Here is a 20,889-nt window from a genome sequence, read left to right as displayed (position 1 = left end):
GAAAACTTAAAAGGTTAAGTGAGCAAATGTGTAATGTAACATGCTTTAATCCCATTTTTGTAAGAAAATTATTTTGTATACATCCCTGTATATAAGAAAACACAGCCAGACCACAGTAACATTTGCTGTATTTAGGAAGGAGATTAGAATTTGGGAATCGGAGTGAAAGTGGATTTTTTACTTTTTATTCTATTTCCCTCTATAATTATAATTATAATTTAAAGTCTTTTAACATGTATTTTTATGTTATGGACTCTTATAGAGAAAGATGCACCCAAATAAATTAATGCACCAACCACAAAGCCTGACATGTAACAAGCACTCAGTAAGAAGAAGATTCTTTGTCCAATGCAGTTTGAAGTCCAAACTCACCCCTGAAATGAGGGGATTTCATGGTTTCAATCACATTCTGCCCACAGCTCAACTGCTCAACTCAGATGTCAATGAGAAATGTTTTGAAGGAGCAATTCAGGAACAAGCAGCTTTGTAAATGTTATCTATGCAGATAAAGTAAAATGGGAAAGTGGAATGACCATTTGTAGACAAAATGGAGTCAGGATGGTTTAGTGTGACTCCCTCATTTCCTGTCTTACCATGTGCCTATTATATAATTATGACTGCTGTTTATACCATTTCATGTAACACATGTGCATGTGTGACAGTTTGTCTTTGGTAATGAGCCACTGTTGTCTGCAGCCCCTTTAAGAGAAAGGGGGCACCTCATCAGCTAGGTCTGCCCTACTCAGCTTGCCTTGGCTTGACTTGGCCTTGGCTTAGCTCAGCTCAGCTCCATGCACTGTGAATCCTGAGGAGGAGGAAGTGCTCTGGTAGCACTGCCTTGCATGTTCATGTCCAAGAGGGAGAAGTCTCTGAGGCTACTAGAACTTCGTGAGCTCTCCTGAGCTCAGCCAGTAAACAACATGATATCAGTGCCTCACAGCTTTTCCAACTCTCTGCCTCTCAGTCTGATCCATGTTTCAGAGGAGGAAGAATCTCACAAAACACCCTTTTTCTGAAAAATCACGCATTATAACCCTAAGTTCTGTGACTCTCAGAGTTGACCCAGTTCCCTTGTTTTGCAGATGGGGCCATAAAGCTATTTTATAGACTGACTGAAAACAGTGAGGTTTTTGAAAGAGTGGAGTCATCACTAAACATTTATTCTACATACATTTTCAAATACCACTTACAAGCCAGGGCTTGGCTGAGGGCAATGGAGATACAAAGATGAAACACAAGTCTGCCCGCAGGAGTGCACAGCATCATAGCCAGAATCAATCAACCCCCATTTAAGTAGCCATTCATATGACAGATACTTGCTGGGGAATTTCCATATATCAAGCCATTTTAGACACTGGAGTTAATGCAGGAACAAAAAAGAACAAAACGAGTGACTTCATGAAACCTCCCTTCTTGGGAGATATCCAGAAATAAGCTAAATATGTACCATGTATGGTGTGGATGAGAGTGAATGTTAAACAGAAAATAAGCAAAAGAGAGGTAACTTAGAAGTTAAATGTTTCATAAATGACGGGAAATAACCTGGAGGAAGTAGATGAAAATGACAGCAACAAAGAGCAAAGGAATAGTCTAATGACAGGAATTTGAAAGCTTTCTTTTTGTGGGGGAGGAGGAAAGATGAAAACTAAACTGAAAGAAGCAATTAAAAACAAGGAGGATATTGGGCCAACCCATGGCTTGATGGTTAAGGAAGCTGGATCCTACATGGCCAGCCATCTTGAGTTTTTTCAGCAGCTTGAAGAACATTCTGGTTACCTGTGTGTGTCTAAAATTACAACAAGGTAGAAAAACAAAGAAAAAGCATTATGTCATGACCATTGTCCATTGGGAGGCTGCCTTCTCTCTCTCCCTCTCTCCATCTCTGTGCCTCTCTCTGGTGAGTGCATGCACCCTATGGCAAATCATTTTTTTAAATTTTTACATATGATAAGGAGGATATCTACTCAACTGTAAGCTAAGGTAACTTGAAGTATGGGGCTGTAGAAAAGAAAAGACTGTTTACTGGAGATGACTGCAAGGGACACAGTGTTATTGTTGGGGATGTTTGGTGATGCGAGATATGAGTGATATTTTGGAGAGAAATGGATTATTCACAGAAAAAGCTGAGGAGGACCCTAAGTGGATTTCTTAAGTTTGACATGAGTTTCTGTTTACATAGTGAAAGAACCTGGGTGGGAGATACTGTCAGGAGCAGAAGTGTCCAGAGACATTTAGGAAGTTGAATTCTGGGCATTAGGAATCTGGGATTGGACAATAGGGATGAAGACAGAAGAAGAAGGGACGCGGGGCTATTCTTTGCTGTGACACACAGCAAGGAGGGCAGGGCATCTGTTTAAGGAGATGTTAAGGGATGCTATTACTTCTAGCAGATCTGCTCTCTCCGATTGAAGGAAGAGCCTTAACACTGAGCACTGGAATGCCCTCTCTCGTTCCCTGCTTGCTGGCCAGTTTTGTGCTATACTATGCTAGCTCCTTCTAGCCCCTGAATCACTGATAGTACATTACACATTTTGTAAAGGAGGGAAGGGCATAGAAAGAAAAGCTTCAGGACCAGCACATGGTGTAATGGTTTTGTTACTGGATTTCCACATAGTCAACTGCAATTCAAGTCCCGGACCCAGTAGCTTAAAACTCACACCAGGTGCATGTGCATGCATGCCCAAAATTCTGAGAGGAGAATGGAGAAGCAATTGCAGCAAGGCCATCGCCCCCTAGGGGGATAATTTCTAGTTTTCTATCTCTCTGGAGAGTTTGCATGCCCTATAGCAAAAGTCCCTTTAAGGAAAATAAGACACGTGCATGCGCGTGCACACAAACAGACACACACACACAAAGAAAAGCTTCATTTAGTAATAGCAATTTGAGTGTTTATGCATTAGGTTATATTTATTTCACTGCTTGAAAACCTAATTGGTTAGATTTATGCAGAGATAATCCAAATCCTTGTCATAACTCCCCAAATGAATTTAAACATTGGTTCATTTTCTTCATGAAATTAAAAAAGTGAACATTCAAACCAGAAAATTGTTTATTTCTCATAAATATTTAACAGAATTCTGAAACACCTCTCCTGAAAAATTTAAACAAGTTTAACTCTATTAGTGCTAATATCTAGGTGGTACTTTTCAAAGAACAGTGGTACTTTCCTGTATCGCCGTCACAAAAACTACAACTATTTGTTGACCTCTCCTGGTTATTTCTTATTGCTAAAACCCACTTTTTTGTATTTGCAGGCATGAATATAAGCAAGAGTGAGATAACGAAAGAAACTCCATTAAAACCATCTCGGAGATCCCTGCCCTGCTTAGCCCAGAGCTATGCTTACTCTAAGAGCTTGAGCCAGTCGACCTCGCTCTTCCAGTCCACGGAGAGCGAGTCTCAGGCTCCCACTTCTGTGACCTTACTCTCGGCTGACAAAGCGGAGCAAGGTGAGCAGCAATTCCTGTTTTCTTCTTTGACTTATGAACTGTGTTTTCAAACCATTCCTTACTTTTTCCACTTGACTAGTATTTGTGGAGTTCTTCGGGAAGAAAGCTGCCATGGGAAGAAAACCAGCACCCCATGGTAGTCGGGGGCAAGGCCAGTTGTTGGCCAGGTATTCCTTATTTACCTTGAAGGTAGCCAGATCCAGGAGAGCCTGGACCTAACGCTTGCTGTTTGCAGAGGAAGACAGACCCAGCTACGTGAAAGGCTGGTGCAGTTAGCCAGTTGCCATCCCTTTTGCCCATGAGTCCCATTCCTGGTGAGAACTTATAACCCATATTCAAGTAGCATGTGTCAGCGATAGTATGCTCAAATTTAACTCTATTAGTGCTAATATCTATTTGATACTTTTCAAATAACAGTGGTGCTTTCTTGTATCACTGTCACAAAAACTACAACTATTTTCAGTTCTCTAGGGAGAAAGATGAATGATGTTAATACAGATGATACGGCAGTGAAGTTGAAGATATATCTGAACAGGGGTTGGCAACCAAACATGGAACTCAAGTGCTGACGGTGCCAGCTGGATGCCCCCTTAAAGGAATGTTGTGCTGTCTTTAGTCACTCTTCCACACATATCTGCCCAGCCAAGACACACCACTGTGCTGCGTTTTCACAACATTCCAGAGTCAAAATACAACCATGGTGGACTAGCAGGTTGCATGGTGGTTAAGGTGCTGGACTCCTACCTGGCTAGCCATGGTTCAAGTCCCGAACCTGGCAGCTTGCTTCCTCACTTTCTTTCTCTCTCTCTCTCTCTAGTGAGCACACATGCCCTGTAGAAAATTGAAGAATAATGATATATAAGATTAAATAAAATAATTATTTTAAAAAAATATAACCTTGACCCCTGCCAGTCACTGGAAATGATGGGTTTTTATTTTCCCATTCTTTTCTAGCTGGAGCATGGATCCCTTTATGATACCTTAGGGTTGTTTCTTCTTCTGGATAGCTTGAATATACAAAAATGTTATTTTCAACAATTATTTTTGTAATACAGATAATTATATATTACAGATAGTGAGTTTACAGCCATGTTCAATAAAGAAAATAGCTAATTGTTCAAGAGAATGAAATATTAAACTATAATATAGATGTTTATTTCCTTCTTTGAACATGAAATTTCAAATAACTAATTTCAACTTATCAACTTAAAATGTCTTCTTTGAAACCAGCAGATGATGTAACGGTTATGTCACTGGATTCCCACATAATCCATTGTGGTTTGAGTGCTGGACCTGGTAGTTTGAAACTCACACTGGGCGTGTGTGCATGAGTGCCCAAAACTTCTACAGGGGAATGAGGAGAAGGGATTGCCTAGAAGAGAATGGAGAAGAAGGGATTGTGGCAATGCCATCCTCCTGGGGCGGGGGGGGCGGGGTTTGAGTAATTTCTCACTTTCTGTCTCTCAGGCAAGCACACGCCGCCTATTGCAAAAATCTCTTAAAAAAAAAAAAAGTCTTCATCTTTGACCATCATTTGGATGTCGTTCACCATGGCCATTTTTCTATTATGCTTTTACTTCTAGAAACTACAAAGTATTTCTCGTTCTTTCTTTTTGTCCAGTTCACACTGAAGAAAATAAAAACGACTCCGTGCTCAAATGTTCTTTTGCCGACCTCAGCGATTTTTGCTTGGGTGAGTTGAATTCCAGTATATCCCTCCTCTTTCCCCTGCCTCCCAAGGTAAGCTCTGTGCTTCATAACCTGGAACCTTTTTCATTTGTTTGTTTTTAGGAAAAAGGTCTTTGATATTTGATGAGTAAGAATGATTATTCTAAGGTTAAAAAATAAGGTATTTATTTTGTGTTCAAAATTTAAATAGCACAAAGGGATTTATAATGAACAACAGCTCAATAACCAAAAATATTTTCACAATTTTTCCTTCCAGAAGTTCATTTTAATCTCCTATGTATATGCACATCTATACCACTATCTCCAGGTTTTTCAAATTTGAACACCCAGAATTTGGAACGATAAGAATACTGAAAGAGTCTATCCTGACTCTCCATTAGTAGATAATGTACATTTTGTTTTTTTACTTTTTCTGCAACAGCGGCCAGTTTTCTCAGTCTCCTCTTTTGCTTTTTGATGTTTTTCACATAAGATTTTCTTCGGCTGAGCAACTTTCTATTCAAATCTGTGGTTTGCTGTCCTTGCCCATGAGCAGCGCTTTTGAACTGGGTTCGTTTTATAGGTGACATCAAAAGAACACATGCTCCATCAAAGTACAGAAGTCTTTCCTGGAGTAATTAATTCTGAAGAAGATTGCTGTTATCAGTTATCTTCTGATAAGAAAACAAAACCACAACCAAAAACTAACCAAAAGGTTCTCTGTTCAAAATATCCATACAGGAAGTAATGTTTGCACACACCTTTCACTAACCATTCTCCCCAATTAGTGCAGGTTAAATAATTGCTCTAGTCATACAAACCATTCTATTCCATTCAATGCATCTTACTTTTCGCAGCCTAACCCAAATTCCAAATGGTGAAACCAGCTCCTCTGAATGCTTAGTGTAAGTGGGTACCTAGTCTCAACATTTCCTTCCTTTTGGTATGTCTCAATCATTCGACCCACCTGATATATAGTTATATATCTCCAGCATTGTACCTCATACCCGACATGTTGGCATTCCCCAGCATCAAGCACTTATTCACTCAAGTTAGACAAACATCATAGCCTCTGAAGAGGTTAAGACACACACAGGATGAGGTGTTTGCTTTATAATGAAGGCTAAGGCGAGTCTCTCACTGACCACAGCATTGCTAAGCATCCCAGGAAGCTATCTGGATGTAACATCTGGCTGGAAAATCCTTAGAGTGAACTGCATATCTACAGTATGAATGCTTTATCTTTAGAAAAAGATAAAACAAAATGATGTGCTATATGCCAAGAATACAATTAAATAAAGAGTATTTTAGATCCATGCTGCCTTTTAAATACAAAGCAGTTTCATTCTCTAATTTTGCCAGTTTCTAGCTTTGGGTCAGTTATTTCATGGGCATTTCCAAGTAACAACAGTCTCTGATATCTGACCACGGCATCCAGTGAATGACTTTTCTTTTATACTTGAGCTGCCCTGTAAGAATATTAACACCATGGCCAGGTTTAACTGCATTTGATCAGTGTTTCTCTGATGACTGATATTTCTCATTGCTCAAACTGAGAGCTAGGAAGGAAGGACTGTTGGTGACTGCATTGAATCATAGCTGAGAGTTTCCACTAAGCTTACTCACAGGATGTGTGTAGATAATGAATGAATGCTGTTTTCCCAGCCTTAACGTCGGTCAAGTCTCCATTCTTGTCTCTACCACATGGGTGACTCTGACTTACTACTCGCTCCTCTGAGCCTCAGTGATCTCAGTTGTGTGTTGAGATCAATGATCAGTGCTGTGCAGGGCTTTTGAAGTAAATAGGAGGCATAGCTTCATCCCAGATCTTAGCACATGATAGCGATCCGGCCAGTGTTTGCTCATGGCTTTCATCCATTATTCACTAAGCTTATCTTTCACACCAGATTCTGCTGGGCCCAGAGGTATCTGCACTAAATCTGTTTCTATTATCATAAAAATGTGATTCCAATGTCATAGTAACAAAACTAATTTATTGGACTCTTTCTGATTATGCAACACCTTACCTGCCTTATCTCACTTCTCATAAGTATACTTTGTGTTAGATATTATCCTCATTTTACAGATAAGGACACTGAGTCACCAAGAGATTAAAATAACTTGCTGAGTATCATATAGCTAGCCAATGAGGAAATGAGATTCCAACCCAGGACATATCAGCCCTTAGCCTTATTTCTTATTCAAAATGATAGGCACAAAGTACTTTCACGTGGGACGAGCAGTTAGCATAATGGCTACGTTGCTAAACTCCCATGTAGTCAACCACAGTTCAAGTCCTGGACCCAGTGGCTTAAACTCACGCCGAGCACGTGTGCCTGCGTGCCCAAGATCCCGAGTGGAAAGTGGAGGAGAAGGGATTGCAGTGTGGCCATCCCCCCTGGGGAGTGATTTTCTCACTTTCTGGCTCTCTGTCTCTCTCTGTCTTTCTGGTGAATGCACACACCCTCTAGCAAAAACCTCTCCAAAAAAAAGTACTTTCACGTTAAAAAGTGGTGACACTTATATCACACCAGCTCTGCAAGGTGTTAATAAGTATTGGACTGAGGGCAAAAGATAGGGGTACAGCCCCATGGTAAAATACATTTGGGGAATTATTAAAGAAAGCTAATTGAGTTGGGAGGCTTTACATTTTTTTATTATTGTTCAGTTTCCTCTCATTTTCTTTTTTTAAATTGACATCTCATAGCCTTTATTTTTTCTTATGAGTGATTTTTCTTTTTTCCATAGCACATGTGTGTTCACTGGAGAGACAGAGAAACAGAAAGCAAGAAATCACCCCCAGTGGGATGGCCACATGGCAATCCCTTCTCCATTCTCCTCTTGGGATTTTGGGCATGCATGCACATGCATCTGATGTGAGTTTCAAGCTGCCTGGTTCAGGACTTAAACCACGATTGACTGTGTGGGAGTCTAGCAACATAACCACTATGTCATCTGTTGGTCCCTCATAGCCTTTAATTCTACTTTACATAGAACAGCTCACAAAACCAGTGCACCATCCCACCCTAGTCATTCTAGAAAGTGTCAATCCACGTAGCAGTGAATGTGAAGTCTCGGTGTGATGCTCATTGTATTCATTAATCCTGGAAGCTCTGCCATCACACCCTACCATTTTTTTTTTTTTCTCAGTCATGGATGCCCAAAGTCCCAAGAGGAGAATGGAGGAAAAGGGATTATGATGTGGCCATCCCCCCCTCGGGCAGGATTTCTTACTTTCTGTCTCTCTGGTGAGCACATGCACCCTATAGCAAAAATCTCTCTCTCTCTCTCTCAAAAAAAAAAGAAAAACATGGCATAAGAAAGAATTTACTGCTAGTGTTTCCAACCTACTTAAGAACGACAGAAATAAGTGAATTACATACAAAAAACATAGTAGTTTCCAATTATGACTGTCTCAGGCCACTGTAAGTATTTTCAATTGTTTATTGACCACATTCAGTAAGTCCTTTTGGCCCAAGTCTCAAAATATATTCAGAACTGACCACTGCTCACCCCACATGCTGCTGTGCCTTGGCTCCATTCTCTTGGCTGGCTCACAACTTTCTAAGTGTCTCCCTGCTCAAACTCCAGCCTCCTTGTGCTTTATTTCCTACCCAGCAGTTACAGGAAGCTTTAATAAAAGGAAAATTAAATCTCATCATTTCTCTGTTCCAGTCTCTCCAGGATTTCCCATTGCATTTAAAATACAAACTTACTGGGACCTTCGGAGGCTATGCAGAATCTGGGTCTGACTTCTGGAGGCCATTTTCTTTTTCTTTCTTTTTTATTTGTTTGTTTGCTACAGGACATATGTACTTGCTGGAGAGATACAGAGAAAAAGAGATATAGGGAGAGAGGGAAAGTGAAATAGCCACACTGTAATCCCTTCTCCATTCTCCTTCTGGATTCTGGGTTATGCACACACACAGGCCCAGCATGATTTTCAAGCCTCCAGGTCCAGGATGCCAGCTGCTCAGTCAGCCCTGTGGGATCCAGCCCCTCAGCCTCTGCGCCCCCTCCTGGCCTCTTGCAGGCCATTTTCCAATGCTTCCTTTTCCTCAGTGCTACAACTACCTTGACTGTCTGGTTTTCCTTGTTCATAATAAGAGTTTTATCACAAGACCCTACAGTGCAAGAAACCAAATATCTACCGGTTTCACTTTCTGTTCCATAATCTGGATATTTATTTTGTTTTCGTCATGATACTTATTATCATCTGTGACTTAGGCCCACCTCCCTTTCTGTTTCCAGCTTTTATCAAAGCCCAGAGACTTTATCAATCCTATTGATACCTGTAGCCCCAGAATCAGGATTAGTACCTGGAACATGGTAGGAACTCAGAATGTTTTTAGGATCAGCGACAGGGCAGATGGATGCTGAAAGACTGAGCCTCTAGACACGCAGCACATCTTCAGAGAGCCCATGGCAGAGTCCACCCATCGCTTTGCTCCCTGACAGCGTTGGTCACTGTGAGTTTCCTCCCATTAGGAGTCAGTGCTTTGTTAATTTCCTCCCTGAGACCCTGATGTGAATATGGTTTGCTTTTTCATTGAAGTTGTGCTGACAGACCTTGATATAGAGCATGTAAAGACCTAAAATCACCATTCTTTTTAAGTAGGGAAGCGGCTTATCTAACATTCCTCTTATGTGAAGTCCTCCCTAAGACTCAGTTCTGTAGCTGTTTCTTCCTTTCGATTATTCCAGCACTTCGGATGTGACTGCGTTCACACTCAGTCCGCTGGGTGATAGGAGTGCTATTTAGATCTACATTTTCATGTTGCTTAGCACCAGCTATATACGCAACGATCGATGAATGAAAATTGGACGAATGTAAGGAAAGATAGATGGTGGATGGGGGGACCACTGGCACACAGACACGAAGGAAATCTGTGTACCTGCAGCTAGCTTAGCTCTAGCGTTCCCTGAGCACGGCTCCATCAGTACCTTTAGTATAACTGGCTACGGGTGGGACTGTAGAACAGTGGTAGGGTTAAGGGCAAGTAGGCAACAAAGAAACCACGAAAAATTAATAAGGGCCAGCTGGTGACAGATTGTTAACACCGGTGGATCCACGTGGAATAGGCCACAGGTTCAGTCCTGGGACCTTCCTGAGCATAAGTGCCTGTGACGTGGGGTGGCAGCGACTGAGGGTAGATTGCTTCATGGGGATCCTGTTATGGTTGCCTCTGTTTCTCTATCTGTCTCTCTCAGGAGAAATTAATAAATAATCTTAAGAAAGGAAAAAGGAATTGTAAGTCGAGGTCTCATTGCCACCATGTTCTAACCACTCAGTAAGCGTGGCCTATATATGGGTTTATTCTTTACAAGATACTTTTGTAGGGCAATAATTTTCAAAATCACTGAATTCGTTAGCAGTCAGAAGAGCCAGTTTCAGGTACAGCTCTGTCACTCACTTCCTGGGTACACACCATGCCTACCTCGGTTTTCTAATTTATGAAATGGAGTGATCACTATTACTATTTGATTCCTACTTATACTGCACATAATTGAATTGTGAGCTTTTGTGAGACGCAAGTGAGGGGATACGTGTGGGACATGACATGTAAACTATGATGTATGAAAATCCCCTGAGGTCATTTTACTATGTGAATCTGCTGTGTTGATTACCCTGTTCACCCTGAAGCAAACTACTGTTAGCCGTTCATGTTGCACAACCCTGCAGGCCGGCTAATAATCCACTCACACACTGAAAATTCTCCGACACATGTCACACCCATTCCCAGATGCCTCTGTGGTTCCAATACAATGGAACGGAGTAATGAAATAAAATAGCCTGAGAATAATATGGCTGGAATAATTTACTGTTAAAATTACACTCCTCAGCGATGGCTAGAAGGTCTTATTGTGATCATCACATCCTGCTATTGGTCAGTTACTTCAAGTTTTATTATTATTATTTATATATTCAATCACTATGCATCATTTAGATTGTAAAGAGACTGTACCCAGCATTATACATATCTCAGTCCAGTTGAGAATACTGTACACATTCTCATCAACAGATAACAAACTATATCTGTGTTCCACAAATATCTGACCTCTCCATTTTTTCCCCCTAATTTCCTTTCCTGCATTCTTCCCTTCCCACACTCTCCTTCCACTTTGTCTCTAGTGTCTATTACAATTTTTAATACTTTTATGTTCTCCAGTCTTTCAGTCTCTACCATAGAGTGCAGTCAGTATATGTTAAGTGGAGACGTACAATGTCTCTCTTTCACAGCCTGACTTGCTCCACTCAGCAACAAATCTTCCATATTTGTTTACTTTCTATCTAATTCCAGGGCCTTGTTGTTTTTTTTATGGCTGAATAATATTCCATGGAATATATGTGCCACACTGTTTTGATCCATTTATCAGTTTGTGGACATTTGAGTTGGTTCTGTGTCTTAGCAATTATGAATTGTGCTGCAATAAACATTGATGTGCAAGCACTTTTCCAACTCACTGTTCTCTTGTCTTTTGGGTAGATACCCAGGAGCGGAATTGCTAAATCATATGGTAGTTCTATTTGAAGGTCTTTGAGCAACCTCCATATTGTTCTCCACAGTGGCTGGATCAATTTACATCCCCACCAGCAATGTAGGAGTGTTCACCTTTCACCACATTCCCTCTAGCACTTATCTTTTTTTTTCTTTTTTTTTTTTTTTAAATCTTCACCGTTCTGACTGGGGTTAGGTGATACCGCAGTCTGGTATTGATCGGCATCTCCGTTACAATGAGGGTTGTTGAGCATTTTTTTAGGTGTGTTTTGGCTATTCATATGTCTTCTGTAGAGAGTTGTTTATTCAGTTCATTTTCCCATCTTTTAACTGGGTCAATCATTTTCTTCTGGGTAAGCCACTTGAGTTCTCTGTGTATTCTGATTATCGGTCTCTTATCTGAGGTATGGTTAACAAAAATTATCTGCCATTCTGAGGGTTGTTGATTCACACTAATAGAATTTGTCTGGAATCATTAAAGACCCCATATTGCCAAAGACATCCTGCGCAAGAAGAGTGGAGTGGGTGGCATCTCACTTCCTGACCCCAAAATATATTAAAAATGCTGTGATAATCAAAGCAGCATAGTATTGGCACAAAAACAGACATGAGGACCAATGGAACAGAGTAGAGATTCCAGAAATAACCCCAAAACATACAGCCAACTCACTTTTGACAAAGGGTATCAGTCAATCCAGTGGGAAAAGAAAAACCTCTTTAGCAAATGGTGCTGGAAAAACTGGGTATCCACCTGCAGAAAGATGAATCTGAACCCCTATCTCTCACCGTTAACAAAAATCAACTCAAAGTGTGTCAAAGATCTAAACCTAAGACCTCAAACTGTAAAACTACTGGTGGAAAATACTGGGAAAACTCTGGGAGAGATTGGAGTAGGCAAAGACTTCATAAGCAAGACCCCCCAAAACACAGACAATAATCCCCAAATAAAACAGGTTGGATTACATCAGATTAAGAATGTCTGCACAGCAAAGGACACCGTAATTATCCCTTCAAGTTTTGAATTGATGTTGGCTCACTCGCAAAATTTGAAAGACCTTATTCATTCCTACGTGAGTCAGTATGAGTTTTTTTCATGAATCATACTATTGATGATTGAAAAAAAGATTGGTGGACTGAAATTGAAATTGGCATTGGCAGATTCAAGGTATTTACATGGTGTTTGAAAATTGTACTATCCTAAATTTTCGAATTTAAAAACTGTTAGTAACCTGCTGCCATCCAGCTAATAAATGAGAAAGCCAGGATTTTAACTTGGATTTGGTGAAACCAGTACTGGTTCTTTTTTTAGTCTATCAGTCTCTGCTTCCAGGTGTACAAGGGCTTTCTAATGCTTTGAGAATGCCATTTTTTTTTTGCATCTTCTTATCATTCTGCTGTTGAGGAACAGGGAGAGCTCTACTTGTCATAATAAAATCTATCTTATTAGTACCTGTTCCATGATCCTACTGTTTTTAGTTTTTTAAGAGTTAAATTTTCTAAACCTTTTGACTTTTTAGACTTTTTTTTTAGACAGGTTCTCACTAAGTTGATATCCTGCATCAGCCTTTCAAGTATCTGAGCTACAGACACGTCCTACCAAGCCCAGCACTTGGGGTGGGCCAGAAACTGGACCCAGGCCTCCCTTGCAGCCTCAACCTGCCAAGTAGCAGCATCGACTAGCGCATGCTGCCACTGCTGAGCCCAGCATCCTAGGTGTTCAGACACTGGACTGTAAGAAGCTTCATCAGATTACAAGAGCTTTTAAGAAAAGCGGGTTGCCACCATATTCACTAAATGCATACACTATATTTGATTCTGATTTCAGAAATATTAAAATGTGGGAGAAAGTCATCTTAAAAAGGAAATACGACATATGTGGTATTACAATTTAGTGTTATTGCTTCAACAACCATTTTACAAAGATAATTGATGCTCTAGGCATGTGTGAAAGAAATCTCATCACCACATGGGGCAGATTTCATACAAATAAGGGTCTATGTCCTCGAGAACCAAAACACATTGCAGGTTTCATTTGCGCTTCACAGGATCCCACTGAGGAGAGCAATTTGTTACATTAATCAAATTGCAATATTGTCCTCTCAGTTGTTTCTGTAAGATATTGATCAGCACCAATACCATGCCAGAATTGTTTTTTTAATTTTGCCATTTATGATACAAGCAATCTTCTGGCAAGAATAACAGAAAGTAGTTTAGGAAGGGTAAGTAACATGCTACAGCCAGAATAAATAAAATATTTTCCTTTTAAAATACTGTTGTTTTCATCCTTTGTGCTTACTCTGCATAGTTTTACAGCTTTGCATTTATAAGAAAAAGCATATTTTAAAGAAAATCTGCTTAAATACTAAGCCTTGCCTGAAACCACCATTGTTACTTAGTATTACATTTAGTATTTTTGTTTCCAGTGTGCAACATCAGCAATTTAATACATGTAAAATAGTCTATATAAATATATCACTTGTACATTATTTTTTCAGTAATTATTAAACCTTATCATTAACTAAACAATGAAATAAATATTAGGTATAACAGAAACACAAAAATCACTGCACTAATGTCACTTAGGGTAGGAGATAGGTAATCATCTGTCATCTATCATCTGTAGACACATATATGCATATAAAACCATATATATGGTTAATTAGTTATGTGTACATATGTATGTACATATACATTCATACATATACATATACGTGTGTGTATGTAACATACACATGTTATATGTCTACACTATAATTCCATGCCAGGTGCTAATATATGTATACATATGGCATGTATATCTTATATATATGTTATCATTTGATGTTAGGCCCTGATAAAAAGTCAGAAAAAACAATAAAGACTTGTGAAGAGACAGAAAACTATGGGAGGTTCTGTTTTAGAACTGGTGGCCAAGGAGAGATTCTCTGATGAGGTGACAAGTGAAAAGAACCTGGCTGAAACGGGGGCTGAGCGTTCTTGGCAGAGAGAGGAGCTAATGCCCAAGCCCTGCGGTGAGAGCCTCTAACACTCAGGAACTCGGGGCAGCTGGGTTAGAGGGCAGGGGATAGAGTTGCTGGAGACAGATGGAGAAAGGGAGTGAGGGGCTGGAGGATGCATGCCCAGGGGGCCATGCCCGGACTATGACCTGACCTGAGATACAAAACTGTTGGAGGATTTGAATAGTGATGTAATTTTGACCTCAGTTTCAAAGGGACAGTCTGGCTGTCATGTGGTAGGGGCAGAGGATGGACATAGAAAGGTCATTTAGGAGACATTAACAGATTTCTGCTCAAGAGATGGCAGCACCCTGGATTAAGAAGCTGTAAACAGATACTGATTCTACAGCAGTGGTCAGTTTCCACATAGAATCCGAAGATCGATCAGACAAGATTTGCTGGGCATTTAAATCTATTTAAGCCTCTAGTAAACATTTGTTGAATGGCAGTTATATTTTAGATGCTATTTTAGATATTAGTGATAGAGCAGTGTACAAAAAAAGACAATGAAATGAGAAAAGTTTACAAATGAAAGAAGAAAGGAAAAAAAGAACAAAGAAAAGCCTCACTTACAAATGTTTTATTGAGGGAATCAGATAAGTGAAAAGTAAGTAAAAGCACCCTGCATGTTAGCTAGTGATGTGTCCTTTAGAGCCAGTGGAAAATGATCCTTCATGGGAAACCAACCGAGTGTCCTAAAGGATCAGACACTGAGTATAGGAGAATACCGAAGACTCAGGATCACTCCTGGGGTTTGGATCCATGTAACTTGAAGGAGCAAGTTGCTGTTTATTAAGATGGCAATAGATTCCATGTTTTGTTTTCCATAGGCTCGGAGGGACATTCTCATAAACATAAATTTTCTTCTATTTGTATTGTAATTTTAGGATCAATCTCTAGTTATATTCATGAGAGATACTGACCCATCTTGTTCCAAAAGTTTTTACCAATTTACATTCATACAGAAAAGCAAAGAGCTCTATTGGTTTACCTAGTATCTTGCTGGTAATTAATATTTTTATTAGAAAGAAAAGATGCAAAGAAATTTATATACTGGCAGAAAATAGGACCTTTTTTCATTTTAAATTCTTGGTTACTGAACATACTAAGCCATTTAAAAATAAATGTGTTTTAGCTAAATTTGTCTCACCCTGTATTGTTTTGTTTACAATCTTTATCTTTTGGGATCTTAATATCTATCATTGAGAATTTCAGAATAGGCAGCTGTATTTTATAATCTAGAGTTTTGACCCTTTTTCATTTAACAATTATATTTGAATTTTTATGTAACTTGGTTACTTTTTTATTCATTATGAACATTCTGTTGCTTCAAAGTTTCCCAAACCATCATCTTGCCAACGAGCTGCTAAAATATCTATTTTCTTCAAGCAGCAGCGGTAGTATACAGTGGTTGGGAATGTGAGGTTTAGAGCCAGATGGGATGGGCGTTATTTCTGCTACACACCAAATGTGAGGTCTCAGGTAATGGTCTAGATTTCCTTATTGGAAAAGAGAGGCCAGTAAGTTCACTTTTTACGATTTAATAAAATAATACATGAGAAATTGCATGATTCTGGTTGCTCCAATCGAAAATGTTAGGATTATTGCTGACTTCTCTTTCATCTGCTACATCCCATGAAGTCCTATTATTTTCCCTTGGAAGCACATTCTCAGTGTGACCATTTCCTTCCGCACTCTATCCCGGTTGGCACCAGCCCTCTCGCAAGGATCCCTGTAATAGTGCTCCTCTCTCTCCTCCTCTGCCCTTGGACCTTGCAGCCCACTTTCTATTCAACAGCCAGAATGATTTTTTAAGATCTAAGATGGTATCACTCTGCTCAAAGTTACCCAGTGGCACCTTGTTTAACCTAGAAGAAACCCCCACATTTTCTCACGTCCCAAGCATCCCTGATCAGCTCACTCCTGCCTTCTCCTCCCCTTACTCTCCCCTCCAGCCCAGCTAATCTCACCTGCGGACTGCCAAGGAAGGCACTGTCTCCCTGGGGGGTCTTCACACTTGCTGAACCCTGACCTGCAGTGCTCTTCCACAAAGTTCTTTGCCTCCTTGGCATCTTTGCCCCAATATTATCACCTCAGGGAGGCCATCCTGAGGACCTAAGATCTCTCACTCTCTGCCTCTCCTACTCCTTTCTCCGTCCCCTCCTTTATTTCCCTTCCTTGACCACATCGCAGCCTAATATTTAAGTGGTAATCCGGTTCTTTCATTAACTCCATCACTGTCAAGTTCATGAAGGTGGGTTTCTTCATTGTCTTTCCTACCATATTGCTCACATGCTGCAGAACTCAGTGTGTTTATTTAATGAATGATGGCACCAGGGTAACCATTAAATAACGATCAACTAGCCACATGGACACACTGGTCTTACATAGTGCTGTTTATTAAGACAGTGGGAGAAAAAGGCAAGTGTTTTAGGGAAAACAAATGCAAACTACCTCCGTCTTTTTGTGTTATAAAAAGTGTGTGCTAAGTTCCTAAGAGTATATGATTTTCAGTTTTTAAGTTGGAGGGACATTTTATGAACATAGTAAAAGATAGTACCACTTTCATTGACAGGATTTTACGAATTTGTTAATAGCAAAAGTAAGCTATTCTTAGGTTAATGCAGGAGGGTTCTCTTACATAATTGCAAGATAAATAATAATAAAAAAGGTGAACATACTTACGTTCCTAACAATGAAAAGAAATGTTAAATTATATCATTTCAGATCAGTATTTTCTAAAATATCAAGGGCAGAGTTTTTCTTTTTGTTATTATTCTTTTCTTTCTATACTTTTTTTGAGGGGGAATACATCTTCTAAGAACACACCTATGCTAGACCCTATAATAAATTTAAAACATTTAATAAAGAGATTGAGCTTAGACCCTAGAATAATTTTGTTGACTTCCAGAAATGTGAAAGGAAAAATAAAGGGGAGAAAAAGTGGACTAAAGCCACAAGTGTAATAGAACTCAAAGGAGAGAATGTTCAGCTCTGGTTGTGTCTGTCGGGCAGGAGAGAGTAGAAAATCTGAAAAGGCTTCGTGAAAATAATGGTGGCTCGCAAATCTGTCAGAATTGAGTATGCATTCCTTAAGGAAGATGGTGACCTTAGGGATGTTTCTGTTCTAGGAATATTTTGTTATAGAAATAAGTGAGAAAGAAGAGAAAACATAAAACACCAAAGTAAACAAAATTATCTCTGCCTAAAAAATTAAGTTGTTAGGTGGACCAGGAGGTATAAATGAGTGGAAAAGTGCAAGTTTAATATATTTTGTTCCATGGGAAGTGAAATGCCTTTTTATAATTGAAGTTGTCATTGTATCATCTAAATATTAAATTAGTAATTAAATAATTTGTAGAGTTCAGAGGGCCCTTTGAGATGTTCTTGAAAAACATCTCTTACAGATAAAGAAATGAGACTTGGAAAGGAAGTTGCATAGGAAATGGAAGATTTAGGATTAGAAATGGCATCTTGTGGCCCCAATACCAGTATGTACTCTCCAATATTATTATAAATGCCATTTCCTGACCCCGTTCAACCACGTGAAGATTTCCTGTCTGCTTTCAAGAGAGAGAGAGGGAGAGAAAGGGGAAAGGAAAGAGGGAAGCAAAGGGAAGAGGGGAAGGGAAGGAGAGGGAAGGAGACCTACTAATGCCCTGGGCCTACAAAGTATCCAACTGAAAACAGTAGGGATTTGGTAGTCACTCCAAAACACTTACTTTAAAATTTCAGTTTCTTTCTTTCTTATTCAAGGCAAGTCCAGATTTTGCATCATATTTTCTCTGTGTTAATCACTCGTCCTAAAGTTCACTTGTATAACTCACTGCCTCACCTCTTCAGGTCTTTGCTCAAATGTTATCACTATTCTCTTTACTAAAATGACACCCCTTCCATGTCTTTGACACCCACGTCCTGCACTGACCACTGGCTACAGACTACAAGACATATTGACTACAGTAACTCAATTTTCTTAAGGTTTCAGCCATAGGGTACATATATCTGCTGGAGGAAGACTGAGAGATAGAGAGAGAAAAGTGAGACATTATCCTCTGGACAGATAGCCATGCCACAGTCTCATCTCCTCCATTCTCCTCTCAGGATTTTAGGCCGGGTCCTGGACTCGAAACATGGTCAGCCATGTGGGAATCCAGTGCCTTATCTACCATGCCATCTGCTGGCCCCTTACTCAAATAGTTTTAAATTGTTTTTCTTCTCTAGCTTGATTGCTCTATGAAGGCAGAGTTGTATTTGTTACCATATATTCAATTCTTAAGACTGTCTTGCCTATCATAGGTGTTTATTAAATAGTTGTTCAATGAATTAATTGTATTGGGTTGACAGAAAAGTCATGATGTATTTTTTCTGGGTAAAAATGCATCATGTCATTCCTGACAGCCCTAAATCTAGGGGAAACATTATACTGTATTCAGAAACACGTGCTTTGGAGTCAGACCCAGATGTGTTTTAGATGTGTATGTACCTCTTACTAGTTTAGTGGCGTAGGTATGTTATAGAATTCTCCTGTGGCTTAGTTTACTTGTTATTAAATGTAGGTAAAAAGCATCCAGAGCCAGGCAGTAGTAAAGTGGATCCCATGAGGCCAATGGCATGGTTTAAGTTCTAGACCTGGCAGCTTGAAAACCTATGGCAGGCACATATGGTGTGCTTGTGTGCCCTAAATCAAGAAAGGAGGGAGATGGAGAAGATAGAGGTGTGACCATCCCACATGGGGGATGCTATCTCTGTTCCCATTCCCTCTCTCTCTGTCTCTGGTACGTGCCCTCTAGAGTTCTAATCATGATGAAAGTAAATAATGCATGCAGACTTTCTGACTCCTAATATGTATTCAGCAAATATTAACCATCAATCAGTGTATCTCTCATTAATAAGTCTAGGTATCACCATTAAATGCTAGGGCATTATCACATAACTGCCTCTTAAATTTTATCCTAAGACATAATATGACCTGTACAATCTTAGTCCATACCACTGCTAAGGACATATTAGCTCCATGTGACATAATATGTCATGTTATGGCAGATCAAAACACTACTAATAAAATTAACTAATGCATGTAGTATAAACAAAATTGTTTTTCTTCTGTACAGTGTTCATTATCACTATATTTAGCATCCGTGCCAAAATTCATGTTTGGTAAATATCCACATATTCAGGGACCAGCAGTTGGTGTAATGGCTGTGTTGCTGGACTCCCATGTAGTCGACCGCGGTTCAAGTCCCGGACCCGGTGGCTTAAAACTCACGCTGGGTGCGTGTGCATGCATGCCCAAGATCCCAAGAGGAGAATGGAGGAGAAGGGATTGCGTCATGGCCATTCCCCCTGGGGGGTGATTTCTCACTTTCTGTCTCCCTGTCTGTCTGGTGAGCACATGTGCCCTATGGCAAAACTTCTCAAAAAAAAAAAAAAATCCACATATTCAATAAGGTCTCTGAAAGACATTTTGATTTCTTTGAAAAAGCTAAATATATTGTCATCTGCTTTTGAATTTGAAGAGATTTCCATCACATGGAATCTAAATTTTTTGAAGTACATTAACAGTTCTTGTTAATAGACACTGTAAAGATTTCCTGTTTTATTCTCATTTACATTAACTACAGCTTGTTCTTATATGGGATTGTGACTATATGGCCTTACCCTTTTATTATCCACATAGTCACTACAATTTTTCAAGTTGCTCTCTCTTCTTTTTAGGCAGCTATAGTTTAATTGCCCTATTTTTTCTTGTAATGTTTGTTAGCGTGTCTTATATCTTTTCTTAGATTTCTTACACCCTTCAGCCACATTCATATTAATGCGATCTTGCAAATTTTAAGAAAAAACTCCTTGAACATGAATATGTACAATTGCTATGCATCAACTAGAATTTTTTAAAAATAAACTAAAAAATAAGTGCAATTTTTAATGAAGCAAACTGATGATTATAAATCTATTCTTCCAAATATCTTCAGGTTGAACTCGGGTATTGTGTCCAATATACTTTTCATGGTTTTAATTTTGGTTTCAAAAAGACTAAGTGCCTTAAATAGCACATTGACTTCTCATGAATGTTCCTGTTGGTATCAGTGTGAGTACCATTACAGGCAGATTTTGTGGGATTCGTTTTTATGCTTAATTATTGCATGCGTGGATCATGTCAGAGTTACGCTTGGGAAAGCATAGACACAAAGAAATGAATGTATTTAGCAGGAAAGGGGAGAAGAGATTGACAGTGGAAGTAACTTTCTCTTTCTCCTTTCTGTAGCCCTAGGGAAA

At 39.5% G+C, this 20,889-nt stretch overlaps 1 protein-coding gene across 1 annotated transcript in view; it reads left to right on the top strand.

The window, feature by feature from the left end:
* Positions 1 to 20,889, top strand: part of LOC114009530 (anoctamin-3-like) — a gene marked incomplete at its 3' end in the record, with an annotated part of 104,514 nt that extends 83,625 nt beyond the window's left edge. Inside the window, exons 3-5 of the mRNA XM_027775364.1 lie at positions 3,255 to 3,449; positions 5,071 to 5,142; positions 20,879 to 20,889. Coding sequence (XP_027631165.1) covers positions 3,255 to 3,449; positions 5,071 to 5,142; positions 20,879 to 20,889 — 278 coding nt within the window. The remainder of the gene's footprint in view (positions 1 to 3,254; positions 3,450 to 5,070; positions 5,143 to 20,878) is intronic.

This window comes from Tupaia chinensis, unplaced genomic scaffold (assembly GCF_000334495.1).
Source record: "Tupaia chinensis unplaced genomic scaffold, TupChi_1.0 Scaffold000555_1, whole genome shotgun sequence".
Taxonomy (NCBI): Eukaryota; Metazoa; Chordata; class Mammalia; order Scandentia; family Tupaiidae; genus Tupaia; species Tupaia belangeri.
Note: the sequence above shows the minus strand (reverse complement) of the source record. Positions and strands in the feature narration are given on the sequence as shown.